The following is a 19,242-nucleotide window of genomic DNA, read 5'->3' as shown; positions in this document are numbered from 1 at the left end:
GCGCCTTTCTCCATCTGCTCTTCACTAGGAGACTGAGGTTTTTCCTCAGAAGTGCAGACCCTGCAATGATCAGATATACCTTTATCTTCTCTGCACTAGGGCTATCCCACGGAATGCCTACGCAGCAATTAAACACCCGCAGCTGGCCCATGTCAGCTGACTCAGGCTCGGGCTCTGGGGCTGTAAAATTGCTGTGTAGATGTTCCGGCTTGGGCTGGAGCCTGGGCTCTGGGACCCTCCCTCCCTCATGGTGTTTAATTGCTGTGTAGGCATACTCCTAGTGGTCAGCTCAGAACCTCCAGCTAGCACAGTCCTGAGTGGTACATAGCTGAGGGGCTTGAGCTAGGGGCTCAAGTCTGCAAATTGCTGGCAGAATCCTGCAGAGACTAAGCACTCTGCACTGGCATTGCAGTCAGTGGGGAATCTAGAGTGCTTGGCATGTCTCAGGATGGAGCCTGGCTGCCTCGTTGCTTCCAGATATAATCTTCCCTCTCTCTCTCTCTCTCTCTTTCTCCTTAAGAGCATCAATAAATGTTCAGTCATCTGGGTTATCGCCGACATCGAACGAGTTCTGGGGGGCAAAGTCCATGAAGTGCTGCTGACAGAGAGCATCAAAGCTTACCAAGGCGGGATGTGCAGTGACATCGCTCTGGTGGTCACCAAGTCTGATAAGCTGGACCTGAAGGAATACCTGAGGTAGTGGAATAGACTATCCCTGGGCTTCAGGGACTGAGAGTCCTTCCCTTCAGAGACTTAGAGTGTGTCTGCCTGTCTTCCTCCTTCTAGCTACCATCTAGTCCAGGTTCACCCATCAGCTTCTGAAGCATCTGCCATTTGTTCTGGCTGGCGGTTTCTGACTGCAGTGTCTAACAACAATACCAGTGGTTCTCAAACGTATATGACCGTTTGCGCCCTCCTGCTTTGTGTCTAGTAGTAGATGTACTGGGCCCCTCTCTTCCACTACAAGTCAATATAGGAGAGTAAAAAATAACCAGCCTTGGCAACTTCACGTAAATATGGTAAGACGGAGCATGTTTAGTATCACGACTCCGTGATCCCTAATAAGCAATAAGCAACACTGTGATGGCTATGTTTACATACTAAACGATGCCACTTGCTCCTAGCAAACAGGATAACTACAGATGGCAATGAGCTTTAGTATAATGCTAGCAAGCTGAACAGAAATCCAACAAAATGCACAGCAATCATCCTAGGACCGATATGTCTGGAGGAATCTAGCTTTGCGAGTATTCATGCTGTGGTAAAGATGCACGTAAGGGTTTTCCTTAAAGCTTGCACCCCCCAGAATAACATCCCCTTGCACAGTCTTGACTGGCTAGAGGAGGATGAAAAGCTGTAGGTATTTGTGTGTGTACTGGCCCGGGAACACTAGCAGCGAGAACTGAACCTGTGATTTCAAGGATTTAAACATGAACCCTCTACTGCGCTGAGCTAAAAAGCCTGCTCTGTAAAGCCAAGGCTACAGCAAACACTCCAATTCCAATGGCTGCACGGCCCTTGGGGGAAACGCAAGACAATGTAGCCCATACCCATGCCTAGCTCTGAAACTAGCTTAGCTCGGGTCCAAGAGTGATGCACTGCAGCATGGGCTAGCTGCGCCAAGTACACATCCCAGGCCCGCTGAAGACTGTATGTGTAGCATCTAGTCGGGCGCCGACAGCCTGTGGCTGCCATTGGCTCTAGCTGCTAGAAGGACTATAATAGCGGATAGAAAGTCTAGCAGACATGGGCTCATCTCGGTATGTGATCAATGGCTCCATGTCTAGTTGCAGCCCGGTTTCAAGCAGTGCCTACCAAGGGTCGTCGCCTGAGGGCCAGTTAGATTCATATCTTCAAATCAATCTGGTAGGATGCGTGAGATTGTTACCCTCAAGCATATTGCAATGGAAGTTGCAGATGGGAGGAGTGATAGAATCGCGGAGGGTGATAGGGATACGAACAGGAAGCGAACCTAACACAATAGAGAAGAAATTAGAGGGCCGAAAGCAAATTGCTGATGATGTTCAGCAAGGACATAGTGCAGATCCTGCCACATTCAGGAGGAAGAACCCCATGCACTGCTACAGACTAGGGACCGAATAGGCTACGGCAGCAGTCTGGCAGAGATAAGCCTAGACAGAGGCAGGCATTTGCATAAGGCCCATCAGGTTTCCAGAATGTTGGAGACCAGAGTTAGGGGAGCTGTGCCTCGCCCCCACAGCCAGGCTCCAATGGAGCCTGGCCAACGCCTCCTATCGATCCCCTGCTTCTACGCCTCCTGCTGGCCCGCACCGGGACTCCTGCCCCATCCATACCCCTGGTTCCCGTCGCCGAAGCCGCCCCCGGGACTCCTGTCCCATCCACCCCCCAGCTGCTCCAGTCCCCTGACTGCCCCCAAGACCCCGCCGCCGACCTGCCCGCCCGTCAGCGCGGGTTAACCATCCCACACCTCTCTCACATTCTGACTGCCCCCCTCGGATCTCTCTGCCCCCATGGTCCCGTGCCCTCTGAACCACCAGTGTACTCGATGCGCTATAGAAACACACTCCCTGTCTCCCGAACCACCACCCCATAACTCCCCTGCCCCGTTGACATGCTCCCTGGAGCACTGGTGGCTGGCGGCGCTACAGCTGTGCTGCCCAGAGCACTAGGACAGGCTGCCATGCCATCGCACAGCACAGAGCACCGGGTCAGGCCGCGTCTCTGCAGCTGCACTTCCCCAGGAGCTCTCGAGCCCGCAGACCAGAGCATTGAACCACCAATGGGTATGTGTGTCACAGGAGATTTAGAAAGAAACAGGCCATGGGATGAACTGTATTGCAAATGACTCTACAATAAGCCACCTTGTACCCACCACCATACTGATCAGTGCTCACAAGTCTCCTACGTGTGGAATACCCGTAGGGCCCATCACTCGAAGAAGAGGATGTTACTTACTGTACCTGGAGGTTCTCTGAGATGTATGGTCCCTAGCTGTGTTCCACTACCTGCCCTTCTGTCCCTCTGCTTCGGACTTCACCACAGTGCAGTAAGAGGAGGAACTGGAGTAGTGCTGACCTGCACTGCCCCTTACACTCTCAGTCAGGAGCACAAAAGCACATACCGCGCATGCAGGTCAACAGACACTGCTTGGAAAAAATCAGGACTCAAGTGCACAGCGCGATGTACACCTATGTGTGGAATACAGATAGGTACCACACATCTTGACAAACCTCCAGTACAGTAAGTAACCACTTATTTCAAGAACTCTGGCCTCTTGAATCCCCTAAGTGATCTATCATTTAGGGGTTTGCTCCCCCTCTCTTTATAGCTCAGTAAGCCTTTGAAATGTATTCCCACATAAGGTTCCTTTCCCCTGCTGGGTGTGGCTGCCAGTCTGGTGTAGATTCCAGGCTGTCTTCTCCCTTGCTGGTGATTTTTACAATACAAATGATCTCTTCCTGCAACCTCAGATATAAATGAATAGCCCTTTAATTGGACCCACCTGGTCTAAGATATTGGCCTCTTTCCTTTGTCTGGAGAAAACTTATCAGTTTCCTCTGACGTGTCTGGTTTACACACATTTTAGTCACATATTTCCTGCCCATCTGTAAAGTTTTTTGTGGGTTGACCATACGTATGTACATAACGCAAGAATATTAATGATATATTACAAGCCACCTTTTGGATATATATCATGATAACAGTGTGTGAGGTGTAGCGGGTATGTCAGATCTGACACGAGTTGCAAACCACCAATTCACTTCTGTGTCACAGGGGGTTAGGAAGAAACAGGTCATTCTATGGTTGCTTTCTACAGTGATTCTTGCACCTTCCGTTGAAACATCTGGTGTTGGCCACTGCCAGAGACAGGATGCTGAGCTAGATTGACCTTGGGTTTGATCCAGTCTGACAATGCTTGTGAACATGCTAAAGCCCATTTCTATTTTCCAGACTGTATATTGTCACCTTCCCATAACCCCCTGCACATAGTTATGTGCAAGGGGCATGATAGGATTTTTGATGTTTGCCAAACCTGATTAAATGTGTCATTTTAATTTTTTTCCAGGGAAAGAAAAGAGAAACATGTGAGTATTTGCAGACTTTTTTAAAAAATAAGTTATAGTCTTAAAAATGAACTCTACATCAACAAAAATGAGAGGTCTTATCTTCTAAAGATGGATGTTACCCACTAGGGCTGCTAAATACAATGGGGTGTACTTGTAAGAGGAGCTGCAAGGTTAATTTATAGTATCCAGGGGCCCAGTCCAGGTATCACCTGCTCACCCTACACATGTGAGGCCCCCATTCGCTTTGGGTGGGTAAGACAGTTTAGTCCACAACCAGGATAAAATTACAAGAGCTATCGGCATTTGTAGTTCAGGAAGGAGGTTGATCATCAGCTGAAATGGGGTAAATATCCTGAGAGGCCTGGTGCAGTGGCATGAGAGCCATGAAGTCCCTTGTTCTCCTCTCATCTCTGTAACAGACTCCTTGTGTGTCCTTGGGCTAGTCACTTAACCTCTGTGCCCCTTAGCTTCTCCAGCTGTAAAACTGGGGCAATAAGACAGTCCCTATGCATGGGAGCCCTGACAAATGCATGGAGTGAAAATTACAGATGCAGTTATACTGACACATGAAGAGAAGGGAGTTACTTCACAAGTAGACCTTTAATCATTTTTGTTGTTCTTCTCTGGACTTTCTCCAATTTGTCCACATCTTTCCTGAAATGTGGTGCTCAGCACTGGACACAATACTCCAGCTGAGGCCTTATAAGTGCTGAGTAGAGCAGAATAATTACTTCTCATCTTTCTTACAACACCCCTGCCATTACATCCCAGAATGATCACTTTTTTTGCATCAGTGTTACACTGTTGACTCATATTTAGCTTGTGATCCACTATGACCCCCAGATCTCTTTCCGCAGTACTCCTTCCTAGGCAGTCATTTCCCATTTTGTATGTGTGAAACTGATTGTTCCTTCCTAAGTGGGGTATTTTGCATTTATCCTTATTGAATTTCATCCTATTCACTTCAGACCATTTCTCCATGTAAACAGGGGAATGGTCCTGCCATTGTGGGGAACTTTCCTGGCTTTTACACTGCCTCAGTGGAATTGGCTACCCAAAGGATCTGAGTCCTCACTCCAGCTCCCTTTACCCGCAGGCCGACCTGACCTGGGGGATTCCCCTTCCACTCTCCTGGGTGGCAGAGTCCTTGTAACCCTGACAAGGCTGGGCCCAGCATTCCTGGGAGGCTCGACCCCCCAATCTTTTCATGGTCACTTAAGGCAGGGGCAAGGGTGTCCCCACTCCGGGGTGCTCTCTCTGCACTGGATGCTTCCCTGACCCACTGATCACTGCACAGAGCTCAAAGCAAATACAATTTATTAAACAGCAGCCAATTAAAACAATGAGGAAAAATGGGAAAGGTTAAAGGAACCCGTCACCGCGCTCTGTGGGCACAGGGGGAACCACAACCAGCGTCACTGGAACGTCAGGGCAGCTCAGTCTGTGCTGCAGGGACGCTGCGGGTTGGACGCTTGCTCTGGTGGTGGCCACACGCCCTCAGGCTCTAGGAGGCAGGGCCCTGCTTCCTAGTGTCACCCTCGCCCCATCGGGGTTACGATCCCCCCCCCAAGTCTGGCCTGCCTGGCCTCTTGGCCAGGAGCATCTCCCCTGGCTCTCTCATTGGCCGATCTGCCCTGCCAATCAGGCTGACATGGAGCATTGGCCTCTTCCCATTGGTCCTGGGGACCATCAGTCTCAGGATCCTGATTTCTCTTTGGCCCTTCCTCTTTCCTTTGGTACTAGGAGAGGCCACCCAAAAATCCCACTAAGTGTCAGTGGAGGGCCAGCAGCCCCCTTACATCCGGTTTGTCCAGATCATTTTGAATTTTAATACTGTCCTCTAAAGCACCTGCAAACCCTCCTAGCTTGCCATTGTCCGCCGACTTTAAGTGCACTCTCTATGCCATTATCTAAATCACTGATGAAGATATTGAACAGAACCGGACCAAGGACCGATTCCTGTGGACTCCACTCATTATGCCCTTCCAGCTTGACTGTGAACCACTGATAACTATTCTCTGGGAACAGTTTCCAACCAGTTAGGCACTCACCTGATAGTAGCTCCAACTAGGCTGTATTTCCCTAGTTTGTTTATGAGACGGTCATGTGAGACAGTATCAGCAGCCTTACTACTATCAAGATATACCACATCTACCTCTTCCCCCCATCCACAAGGCTTGTTACCCTATCAAGGAACGCTATTAGATTCAGTTACATGATTTGTTCTTGACAAATCCATGTTGACTGTTAATCCATGGTAACATCAGTATGTTAAAAGCACACTAGGGAACTTCTAGTCCACGCTGGCAGGGTCCACATGGGCCAGTTAATGTGCAACATATTAGTGAGCTCTAGAAATCACATCCCTGTAGTTGCCATTACTGGCTCATATAGACAAGCCCTGAAATCTCTGCTCTAGCTCAAACAGAAGTTCTGGGCTAGATGCAGAAATTCCTGAGTGAAGTTTGCCCTGTGTTATGTTGGAAGCCAGATTAGATGGTGTCTGCTGGCTTTAAAATCTATGAAAGCATTTTAGGGACTACCTATAGTAACTTTCATTGCCTTTCCAAATGTAGAAACCTGTAGAAAACAAACACGATGCTATTTTAGAGAGGAATGCAACCGTGAAAGGGAAGAAAATCAAAGGAATGAAGACAAAGCTCGGGGTAAAGTATAACACTGAGTTTTCAAGTTGTTGGAAACCTATTCCTGGTATATTTCAATAGTAAATGTGATGGTCCTTGGACTAACATTTATAAGTAAGTATTTTGCCATGAGATGTGATGATTTCTACATGGTCTCAACTACACTATAAAAACCTCGATATCAACACACAAAGTTCCAAGTCTCATTGAATTCTGGGGCCAGCTCTGTCTTGGCCTTCAGGTGACTAATTACTGTCAACATCCGATCAGAGCTAGTTGCCTAGCCTTGTTAGGCACTTCTGAAAATCCCATTAGGGAGCTCTCCTTTACCTTTGGTGATAAAAATGTGTGTGTTTGGAGCTGACCATCCTCTGTGGTTTGATTCTGAGTCATAAATAAGGGATCCAGGCATTAAAGTCAATGTGCAGACAAAGCTGATCCTTGATTTGGTGTTTGCTCGATGAAAAATTGACATCCCAAATCCAATCGTTTCACAGTAATACAGAATTAGGAATTTAAGATGCACTGTTTGTCTGCAGCACAAAGCATTCCTAAAACAAAGCCGGTAATGTAAGGAGAGAGGAAATGAGGCCTCAGAAAGAGAGAGATGAGCTGGGACATTGATGAGGCAGTGAGGTTCATAAGGCTGTTCTTGGTGGCAGAAGCTGCAGAGGAAGAGGCTCTCGCCCCAACAATGGTGAGATTATGTGATGAGACAGAGGAGTTGGCTGCTGGAGGGAGGGCAAGAGCACAATTTTGAACTGGATCCTGATATGAATGGGGTAGTTGAGGATACGCAACTGATTAAATTCACACTCACTGGACCACTTATTGTGCTAACTGGCGGAATTCTGCAGTGACAATAGAACTTGCCAGAAGCTGGGAATGGGCAACAGGGGATGGATCACTTCATGATTGCCTGTTCTGGTCATTCCCTTTGGGCACCTGGCATTGGCCACTGTTGGAAGACAAGATCCTGAGCTGGTTGGACCTTTGTTCTCACCCAGTGTGGCCACTCTTATGTTCTTATGAATTTTCTGAAGCTGCTTCAATAACCCCACTTTTTACATAATCTGTGTGGGTGGGTGGTTCGTTTCTGTTTTTTAGAGAATACTGCCGAGTGACTCAGAAATTCTGAACAAGGCTGATCTCGTTTACACGGTCAGTGCTAAAGAATACTGGCGGAAGAAGCATATCACTAAGGAAGAGTCAGGTAACATGCAATCATTCTTTCAACATGAATTGCTAATGCTTCATTGCTCAGAGTGCTGACTCTGCATCTGCTGTGTGCAGCTCTTACTGGTGATGGGCACTCATCACAGATGCAGGAATTTGGTTTAAAGCAGCATCTAAATGTGCAGACGCTTTTTCCCGAAACTGTGGGGATTGTATTTATTGTTATTATTTTCATTACAATGACACCTGTATTACAATTGTCTTACAAATCTAAAACCACAATTGGGGCTCTGTGGTGCTAGGTGATTTACATGCACCTAATAAGAGACAGTCCCTGCCATAAAGAGCTGATGATCTAAATAGATTCGACAAACAAAGTGAGTGTCACTGTCAGTTTTAATGGGGAACTGAGGCTCAGAGATTAAGTGACTTGGCCAAGGTCACACCGGGTATCTGTGACAGAGCCAAAAATTGAATCCACAGCTCTGAGTCCCAGTGCACTGCAGACACAGAAATCTATGGGGGTTGCAGGTGCTTGGCATCTCTCAGATTCAGGCCCACTCCAGTGACCATCTGAGAGCCCCACTTCTGGCTTCTCTTCCACCAGTGACCCCACCTTTCTCTCAACCCAAACCTCTATAGGCCCCCTGTCCAGTCCCTTCCCTTGACAACTCAGTAGCCCTCCACTACAGACCACTACATATGCTGCCTTGTTGCATAGGACCCAGTTGTTCTGCTGGGCCCATCCACTGCTGAATCGAGAATCCTGGCATCTTGGTGCCCTGAACGGGAGCTTAGCCTGCAGTGGAAGACTGGAGAAGCTTTACCTGTTAATGATCAAGGATCAGACTCGCTAAAGTTGGCCCAGGGTGTTGTAAATTCCATGCCTGTGCCCCAGCCTGGCCCCTGCACCCAAAGGAAGGCATCGTCCTAAGGGGAGGCAAGTGCTGTTGCCACCAGCACCCTTCTATGGGGTTCCTGCAGAGGAGGCACCTTCTCCATTGCATCCAGGGCTCTCCAGGAGATGGGGGCTGTCCAGGGAACAATGCCCTGTATTAGCATATCCCTCAGCTGTTCCAGCAACACCGCCTCTGCAGCTAGCACTGTCCCTGCATTGGGCTGCACTGGCCCTCTGGCAAAGCAGAGGCAGGGCCGGCGCTTCCATTTAGGCGACCTAGGCGGTCGCCTAGGGCACTAGGACTTGGGGGGGGCGGCATTTTGCCACCCTCGGCGGCAATTCAGCGGTGGGGGGTCCTTCCGTGCTCCGGGTCTTCGGCGGCAATTCTGCGGTGGGTCCTTCACTCACTCCGGGACCCGCCGCAGAAGTGCCCCGAAGACCGGGAATGCAGAAGGACCCCCCCGCCGCCGAATTGCTGCTGCTGACCGGGAGCGCGGAAGGACCCCTGCCTAGGGCGCCAAAAACCCTGGCGCCGCTCCTGAGCAGAGATTGTGACCACTGATGTCATTGCTGTGTGTGCTGTGAATCCCTGTCTCTGCCTGAGCCTCGGGGTATAATACTGCGACAGGCCCAGGGAGAGGACTTCATCCTTCAAACTACAGGGTCTCATGTCCTGAGTGCTGGAGGTTCAATACCCTATGTACCTGTCATTGCACAGCCGCAACCTTCCTTGCCTGTCACATAGCCTGCCTGGAAACTGCAGGAGAGGTGGCATTCACAGGCTACAGCTCTACATGTGTTGTTGATAGTAAAGCTTAGCTCTGCTTCTCAACCCCCTGTTTTCTTCCTTGTGTGGCTTCCCCTTTTCCTCTCCCAACGTTGTATAGCTTCTGCCTCCATATGCAGATCCCTGTGTAACACTGACAGAGCCTGGTCATCGGCAAGATGGAACTGGGGACCTCTGGAGCTTAGTTCATGAGCCTCTGCTGCAAGAGCTAAAAGCCAACTGGCTGTTAGCTAAGGCTGTAGAGCAGATTCATTTTATCTCTCTCTCTCTAAGTGGTCTCGGTGGGTTACACCTGCACAAGCCAGCCACCGCTCCCCTGCTCAAATGTGCAGCAGGCAATTTGTAGGTCCCTGAGTTTCTGAGACACCAGCTTTTCCTCCAAGTCTCTCAACTGAGACAAGAGATGTTCTATAGATGGAACATTCACCCAGGTTCATACTGAAGCAGCCTGGAGCCCTAAGCACATCATGACATGGGGAGAGGGGTATCATGGCTCCACCTCTACAGTTCCCCCAACCCGCCACCTAGAGTGATAGTGCCAGGAGGGCCCCCTCTGCTCCCAGTGTGGCTGTGGCAGAGATTCACAGATGTGAAGGCCAGAAGGACCATTGTGATCATCTAGTCTGACCTCCTGCATTACATAGGTCATAGGACTGCGCTGGAGTAATTCCCACTCCGAGTCCAATAGGTGGGTTTGAACTGGAGCCCCCCCGCCCTTCAGAAAAAATATCCAGTAACAATATCTAGCTTTTCTACAGCACTTGATTCAAACATTTACAGTGAGTGAGAATCTATAGTTGGTCCAGTGGTTAATGACCCCCAATGTTAAAAATTTGCACCTTATTTCTAATCTGAATTTGTCTAGCTTAACTTCCAGCCACTGGATCATGTTACAGCTTTGTCTGCTAGACTGAAGAGCCCATTATCAAATATTTATTCCCCATTTAGATACTTAGAGGCTCTAAGGTAAACCTTAACCTTCTCCTTATTAAGCTAACTCGATTGAACTCCTTGAGTCTATCACTATGAGGCATGTTGCAAATTTCCAAATGTATATTTCAATATCCAAACTTCCCATACTAATGTGGTCAGTACATCTTGCAGTTAAAGCACTTGTTCTGATAAACAGGCTGTTGTGCTATATCTCAAGCAACTAAACTTTCCGCTCCCACTAAATTAAATTTTCCACTTTTAATAAAGGTTACACAACTTAACATTATTATTACAAATTATTCATAAAGCTTCAAAGCGGTTGATTCACTTGATAATAAGCTTTTACTTAGCAATAGGCCCTTTGGCTTAATAGCCAAGAAAGCCTACTTCTTCCCACCAGGCATGACTGCCTGATGCCCTTTTCCTCAGGAGCAGCATGAGTGTAAACAGGAGTCCCCCTGCTCTCTGTGTTTCGGTCTAGATGGGTCAAGCTGTCTGCACTTTTCCCCTCCTGCTATGCACAGAGCCCTCTGCTGGGCTGGAATTCAGAGAAACCTCCATAGCAGTGGGATTAACACACCCACTGAAATGCATGGGGCAGTGCCCACCTTCACAGCAATTGATTCAGGCTCTGTGCAGATTCAGGCAGATGTTACTGAACCAGTTTTCAAGCTATTCTTCACAACTGTGAGAAACAGATACATTATGTTTTGTAAATGCAGGCTGGGATTCTGATGTAATCACACGGTTCCTGGAGCTGGGGTCCTAGGCCTAGGCCTTAATCCAGCCCTGTGTTCACTGACGGGAAGCTCTGCAGGAGCAATGTGGCCCTGCCGAACATCCTCCATGAGGAATGTCTCCTACCACATTTCTAAGGACATATCTATACTACAAGCACTGCTGCTGCAGCTACATTGCTGACGTGCTGTAGTGTAGACGCACTTCAGCGATGGAAGGACTTTTTCTTTTGCTGTAGCCAATTCATCCCCTCGAGAGGTGGTAGCAAGGCTGATGACCCAGCTGTGTCTACCGTCTTCATGGCTGAGGATGTGAGGGACATTCCAAAAGCTGAGCCAGTCTTTTTAGATGACAAATCTGAGGAACTGTTCCAGATTGAGGTGTCATTAGAGGACGTTTTGGAACAAACAGATAAACTAAACAGTAATAGGTCACCAGGACCACATAGTATTCACCCAAGAGTTCTGAAGAAACTCAAATGTGAAATTGCAGAACCTATAGACTAACTGTAGTCTATAACCTATAATTTAAATCAGCTTCTGTACCAGATGACTGGAGGATAGCTAATGTGATGCCAATTTTTAGAAAGGACTCCAGAGGTGATCCCGGCAATTACAGACCAGTAAGCCTGACTTCAGTATTGGGAAAACTGATTGAAACTATAGTAAAGAACAGAATTGTCAAACATATAGATGAACATAATTTGTTGGGGAAGAGTCAACATTTGTAAAGGGAAATCATACCTCACCAATCTACTAGAATTATTTGAGGGGGTCAACAAGCATGTAGGGAATCCAGTGGATATCGTGTATTTAGAGTTTCAGAAAGCCATTGACAAGTTCCCTCACCAAAAGTTCTTAAGCAAAGTAAGCTGTCATGGGATAAGAGGGAAGGTTCTCTCATGGATTGGTAACTGGTTAAAAGATAGGAAACAAAGGGTAGGTATAAACGGTCAGGTTTCAGAATGGAGAGAGGTAAATAGTGGTGTCCCCCAGGGGTCTGTTCTGGGCCCAGTCCTATTTAACATATTCATAAAGACCTGGAAAAAGGGGTAAACAGTGAGGTGGCAAAATTTGCAGATGATACAAAACTACTCAAGATAATTAAGTCCCAGGCAGACTGAGAAGAGTTACAAATGGATCTTACAAATCTGGGTTACTGGGTAACAAAATGGCAGATGAAATTCAGTGTTGATAGATGCAACGTAATGCACATTGGAAAACATAATCCCAACTATACATATGAAATGACAGGGTCTAAATTAACTGTTTCTACTCAAGAAAGAGATCTTGGAGTCATTGTGGATAGTTCTCTGAAAACATCCACTCAATGTGCAGCAGCTGTCAAAAAAGCAAACAAAATACTGGGAATAATTAAGAAAGGGATAGATAATAACACAGAAAATATCATATTGTCGCTATATAAATCCATGGCACGCCCACATCTTGAATATTGCGTGCTGATCTGGTTGCCCCGTCTCAAAAGAGATATATTGAAATTGGAAAAGGTACAGAAAAGGGCAACGAAAATGACTAAGGGTATGGAACAGCTTCTGTATGAGGAGAGATTAATAAAACTGTGACTTTTCAGATTGGAAAAGAGACAACTAAGGGGAGATATGATAGAGGTCTATAAAATCATGACTAGTGTGGAGAAAGTAAATAAGGAAGAGTTATTTACTCCTCATAACACAAGAACTAGAGGTCACCCAAGGAAATTAATAGGCAGCAGGTTTAAAACAAAAAAAGGAAGACAGGATACTGGGCTAGATGGACCTTTGGTCTGACCCCATAAGGCCATTCTTATGTTCTTACTTACAAAACACAGGGTGTGAAATTTTTCACAGCCCTGAGCGCCATGGCTAGGTCATCCTCGGCGTAGACTAGGCCTAACTCTGCCTCTCTGTGCTATTCCAGAGATCCCCAAGCTGAGAGAGTACATCAGGAATATCTATCTGAAAGAGAAGAAGAAGCTGCTAGTGGATTATGTGACAGAGGCTCTCAGCATTGTCCTGTTGGCTGAGAATTTTAACTGCACACGAGACATGGTGGTATGGCTGGAAGAGCTTTGGGCACTACAATCTGCTTCACTACTAGCAGAGTAATGATGCAGTGAATATTTCCCTCTCTTCCCACTGCAGCAGTTTGTCTGCACTCTGCCTTCTCCCCGTTCCATCTCTGCTCCTTTGAACTGGGCCACTCACCCCATGGTTCCTAGTAGGAAACAAATGCAAATCTGCTCTAAAAATCTAGTAATGAGCTGACTAGTGTGTAAATGCACCACTGCACCCTGTTGGATGGAGCTGTAGCTGTTCAGCTATGTGCCATAGACCCTATACTGCTGACTGATAATGGGGATGATTCTGTAGTTCAAACTAGGGAGAGGGACTATACTTTTTGATGCAGGAGGCTCTGAGTTCTGTCCCTAGAGCAGGGCTAGATGATGACATGGTAGAAATCCCTGCACTCTTTCTACACTACAGCTTACTACATTGGCAGCATCAGCGAAACTGCGTCAGAGCTGAAACGTGCTATTTTCCCTAGGGGAGACACACCCACATTCAGGGGCGGCTCTAGGTATTTTGCCGCCCCAAGCACGGCAGGAAGGCTGCCCTCGGCAGCTTGCCTGCAGGAGGTCCCTGGTCCTGCGGATTCGGCGGCATGCCTGCGGGAGGTCCACTGAAGCTGTGGGACCAGCGGACCCTCCACAGGCATGCTGCCGAAGGCAACCTGCCTGCCACCCTCACGGCGACCAGCACAGCGCCTCCCATGGCTTGCCGCCCCAAACATGCACTTGGCATGCTGGTGCCTGGAGCCGCCCCTGCCCACATTGTCCAAGGCCCTGCTGTACTTGGCCGTTGGGCTTTTTGATGATGTCACACCAAGCATTACCTCCCAAATGCTCACCGCTGGACTAGAGGTGAAAGTAAGCCAGTACGGTCCGGTACAGCGTACCGGCAAGAGCCAGTACGCCATGCCGGACCGCATCGACTTCCACGGCGGGGATTGAAAGGGCTCTGGGCTGCCCGCAACTGCCCTTTAAATCCTTTAAATCCTGGCCTTGGCTCTGGCAGCCGGGCAGGGGATGGGATTTAAAGGGCTCAGAGCTCCCCGCGGCTGCAGGCAGCCCAGAGCCCTTTGAATCCCTGCCGCAGCTGGGATTTAAAGGGCTCAGAGCTCCCCGCCGCTGTGGGCAGCCCTGAGCCCTTTAAATCCCAGCTGTGGCTCTGGCGGCTGGGCTGGGGCCAGGATTTAAAGGGCTCTGGGCTTCCCTCAGCGGCAGGAGCTCTGGGCCCTTTAAATTCCTGCCCCAGCCCCACAAAGATCCAGTTCCCCCTGGCGGCCAGAACCCCGGGCCCTTTAATTTGCCCCTGAGCCCCGGGGGGCTCCCAACCATCTCTGCAGCTGGGAGCCCTGGTTGATTTAAAGGCTCTGGGTCTCCCAGCCACAGCTGGTTCCCCAGAGCCTTTAAATCTTGAGAGGCCACGCCTCTTCCGGATGAGGCCACGCCCCCCTCAGGACTCCAGCAGTACCAGTAAGTCCTGTAAGTTACTTTCACCCCTGCGCTGGACCCATATCACCGGGTGACAAAAATGTATCCCTGTGCCCATTGTGTTCTGTGGGTGGGTAGAGCAGTGAAAGGAGGAAAAAGATACAGAGATTCTGTTCTTTCCCTCCATCTATAATTGATGTTTAAAACCACTACAGGCTTTATCTGCAAAGGCAGCCAAACCTTGTACCTCCCCTGTTGCCCAGCTGTCACTTCCCCCTCTCCTTCCCGCAGCTCCCAGCATCATGCCACGCCAGGGCTTTGGTTCAGTACTGACTCAGAGCAGCCCAGGTGGACTGGCGACACCAACTCTTCCAGCACAATGTCTTCTTTAGATGCCTCCCATCTGGTTGACCGAACCCAGGCCTGTGCTGCGGTTTCTAGCGAGAAGAAATCTTGACGTGTATCTTTATTTTGCCTCCAGCATCAGCTGTGCAATGATGTGTCTTGTGTTCTGCTGCCATTGCAGGATCATTATGAGCGGAGCGGCTTGGAAGGCTTTGTGGGGGACAAGATCAAGGCTTTGGAGAAGGAGATTGAGAAATGTTTTGCCCAGCTGGAACAGCCCCTTGACAATGGTGTGAAGCAAGCAAAATCATCTTACCAAATAGCATTCACTCGGCTCCTTATCGTAAGTGGCAAGTTCTTGACTTAGACCTCATGTGCAGCTTTCACGCTCTGGCCAGCAACTGCCTCCCCTTTGCATATCTCTTGCTTATTGACTTTTGAGAAGTGCTTTGGGATCTGTGGCAGAAAGTCCTATAGGGGCTAAGAATTATTATTGGGTGTTGAGAGGACTAATTAAGATTTGTGAAGGGAACTGGATGAAAGGCACTAGAGGATAACAGCATGTTATGGGCTGGAGTCTGATCCTCTTATTTGTATGGAATAGCCACTGACACCAATGGGAGTCGGTGAGTAAGGGTATTGGAATCCAGCCCCAAATTAATATAGGCCAGGCTCCATTCTGCTTCCTTTACTTGGGTGAGTAGTACTTTGCTCTCCTGAGTTGCTCTCAGTGGGATGACTTGCAGAGTAAGATGCTTCTCAACTTGAACTGTGTCACTGTAGTGTGGACACTTTCTACTGCGACAGAAGGAGTTTTCCATCCTGGAGTTAATCTTTCCCCTTGAGAGGTGGTAGCAAGGTCAAAAGAAGAATTCTTCATCTACCTAACAGTGCCTACACCGGGCTTAGGGCAGCTTAACTATATCTCTTAGGGGTTACATTAATCTACGTTTTAGGTGTAGACCAGGCCTTAGTCTCTGTGCCTCTGCTCCTCATCTGTGTGGTAGAGATAATAATCCTTCCTTCTTCAGTCTATTAAGACAGTAAGTGAGAGGGCGGGGTGTGCTTAGGCAAAATTCTGTATAGATCTATTCCACTCCCCTTCTTTCTGCACCTCAGCTTAGCATTTTGCTGATGCGCAGGCCAGAGCTCTGTCTTTCCAGAAAGCATCACAGAGAGTCAGACCTGTCTCCTGTAACCTCTGGGGCTATTGAATGTAAAACACTGATAAATGGAGGGTCAGAGTTCCCAGTCATTTCCTCGGAAAGCACTGGCACTTTATTGATAAAACAAACATTGAGTGCTCACAAAACACACAGTAAATCATATACAACACTGTAATCACATTTGGAATACTGTGAAGAACATTTAGACAAAAGCTCTTAGACAGTAAATCTGCTTATATAGACTTTCCCCCTTTTTTGTTTCAGCTACAAACATTCCACTATAACAGGGGTAGGCAACCTATGGCACAGGTGCCGAAGGCAGCACGCGAGCTGATTTTCAGTGGCACTCACACTGCCCAGGTCCTGGCCACCAGTCTAGGGGGCTCTGCATTTTAATTTAATTTTAAATGAAGCTTCTTAAACATTTTAAAAGACTTATTTACTTTACATACAACAATAGGTTAGTTATATATTATAGACAGAAACCTTCTAAAAAGATTAAAATATATTACTGGCATGTGAAACCTTAAATTAGAGTGAATAAATGAAAATTCGACACACCACTTCTGAAAGGTTGCTGATCCCTGCACTATAAGGTTTCAGGGTAACTCTGTCTATACTTTAGCTCACACATCAAAACACATTTGCCTCTGATCTCCTCTCAGAGATGGTTTCTCAGGGCTTGTCTACACTGGGAACGTTAAAGCCTTGCCATGGCAGCACTTTAACAAGGCTTGTGTAGTTGTGGCAGGGTGCTGCGAGAAAGCTCTCCCTGAGCTAGAAAGTTGCAGCACTGTAAAGTGCCAGTGTAGACAAGCCCTTAGTCTTTGCAGTGTGACTGTGGTGTGTCATGTGTGTCACCTGGACTCTTCGGAGCTCAAGAACACTCCTGTCAAACACTTCAGACCCTGGCAGCAAATCAGCACTCTGGGGAGCTCCCCAACTAGCATCTTCAAGCCCTTGGGGCAGTAGCTGACTGGTCCTCTCAGTTGCTGGTGAAACACAAGTCTCTAGCCTGTATCCAAAGTGGTGCAGGGATCAGGATCAGCCTATAAAATATCCATTTCCTGGATCTCTACGAGCCACTTACTCTATAGGGCACCATCTTCTCCCCATAGACCCAGCTAAGTCAGGCACGAATTTACAGAGCCTCCCCTCAGTAAGCGCTTCCCCATTCATGCTCTGTAAACAAGACAGAATGCCAGTTCACAGCAATTAACTGAGAGCCAAATGTAAGTGCCACAGGTTCTGTAGCCTGATTCTTTAATGGCTGTTAATGGTATTGATTGCCATTTGATATTAATTTAATGTGCTGGGGGTAATAGAGTCTCATTCCAGAATCAGACTCAACAGAATTAAAACGAATCAGTTCAATATCTTGAGGGGAAGCCAGGGTGCATGGAAAAGACACTCACACTGAGGGCAAGGCAAAGCCTTAGCCACTTTTATTAACACCATCAAGGAAGAGAAGGAAGTTCCAAACCACAAAAACAAATAGCAGTAATATCGCATTAGGGATACGTGTGGTATCATCCCCTGCATATGCTCATATACTTACATACTCCCACCCTTCCTAGGGGACCCAGTGGTGAGAGACAAAGGACTAGCCCTGTCCCTGGCATGCCAAATGAGTCTGATGGTTCAGACCCCCAACACCCAGAGGTCGGTGGTAGAAAAGAACAATGAAGAGCTGAAGGGTCAGTGATGGAAACCTGGTGCCCACAACATGGTGGCCTGGCCTATTGTAGGGCCTGGGCACTATCATGAATATTCATTTAGATGCCCAGCCTCCCATGTCCAAATCTGACTTCCTCACCCTCATAATATTGGGGTGCCCATATCTGATAGGTTAACATATTACTGCCTTTTAGCTCATTATCATAAACGTCACCTATTTCTAAAGCAAGTTTGTGGTTAAACATCTGCCAACAATTCTATCCGAAAATATCCAGCCCAGGAGCAGTTCAGTGTTCCTGCAGTTGCCTGGTATCATTAAGTACCAACTCCCTCTCTTGAGCAAGCTATTAACCTAGATTTTGGGGAACCGGGAACTGCTGGGCCATTTTATTTATGCTAAGGGTCATAGGCCTACTTTACTTATCCTAACTTGGTTAAGCCAGTGCCTTACAGGATACAGGCCTGTAGGTTCCTTGCATTACTGCTAAGTAAAATAAAAGGCTAATCTAGCTTTATGGGCTACGCCACTAAAAATAATAAATGCTCCCCTGCCCCCCACTCTCCTTCTACATCCATAAAACACACCAGTGTGTGTGAGGGGTTCGGTCACAGAGACCCCCTTGGGACTGTCACATGATGTGCTAAGATTACCTCTGAGCCTCCCTGGCCGCTTGCGACTCCAGAACCCTGCCTTGTTGAGCCAGACACGCCAGCCGCTGCAACACTGACCCAGGTCTGGTCCACGCCCCCAAAGCTGCAGATTTTAACCAAAAACTGCTCAGCAGGTCACGTCTCTCCAGCACCCAGACTCCCAGCTCCCAATGGGATCCAAACTCCACATTAATCCGTTTTACTCTGTATAAAGCTTATTCAGGGCAAACTCATAAATTGTCTGCCCTCTGTAACACTGATAGCGAGATATGCATAGCTGTTTGCTCCCCTGGGTATTAACTGCTTACTATGGGTTTAATAATAAACAAAAGTGACTTTATTAAGTATAAAAAGTAGGAGTTAAGTGGTTTCAAGTAATAACAGACAGAACAAAGTAAGTTACCAAGCAAAATAAAACAAAACATGCAAGTCTAAGCCTAATACAGTAAAGAAACTGAATTCAGGTAAATCTCACCCTCAGAGATGATCCAATAAGCTCCTTTCACAGACTAGACTCCTTCCTAGTCTAGGCCCAATCCTTTCCCCTGGTACAGTTCTTGTTAGTTCCAGCTCAGGTGGTAACTATGGAATTTCTCATAACTGCATCCCCCTTTGTTCTGTTCCACCCCCTTATATAGCTTTGGAACAAGGCGGGAATCCTTTGTCTCTCTGGGTTTCCACCCCT

General features: G+C 47.7%; 1 protein-coding gene across 1 annotated transcript in view; it reads left to right on the top strand.

The window, feature by feature from the left end:
• The window catches only part of LOC116837379 (nuclear GTPase SLIP-GC-like), a 54,305-nt gene that overhangs the window by 8,911 nt on the left and 26,152 nt on the right, over nucleotides 1-19,242 (top strand). The window contains exons 6-11 of the mRNA XM_032801717.2: nucleotides 521-696; nucleotides 4,049-4,067; nucleotides 6,626-6,715; nucleotides 7,802-7,907; nucleotides 13,143-13,276; nucleotides 15,245-15,406. Of these exons, the coding sequence (XP_032657608.2) occupies nucleotides 521-696; nucleotides 4,049-4,067; nucleotides 6,626-6,715; nucleotides 7,802-7,907; nucleotides 13,143-13,276; nucleotides 15,245-15,406 (687 nt within the window). The remainder of the gene's footprint in view (nucleotides 1-520; nucleotides 697-4,048; nucleotides 4,068-6,625; nucleotides 6,716-7,801; nucleotides 7,908-13,142; nucleotides 13,277-15,244; nucleotides 15,407-19,242) is intronic.

The sequence above is a fragment of the Chelonoidis abingdonii genome, chromosome 3 (assembly GCF_003597395.2).
Source record: "Chelonoidis abingdonii isolate Lonesome George chromosome 3, CheloAbing_2.0, whole genome shotgun sequence".
Taxonomy (NCBI): Eukaryota; Metazoa; Chordata; order Testudines; family Testudinidae; genus Chelonoidis; species Chelonoidis abingdonii.
Note: the sequence above shows the minus strand (reverse complement) of the source record. Positions and strands in the feature narration are given on the sequence as shown.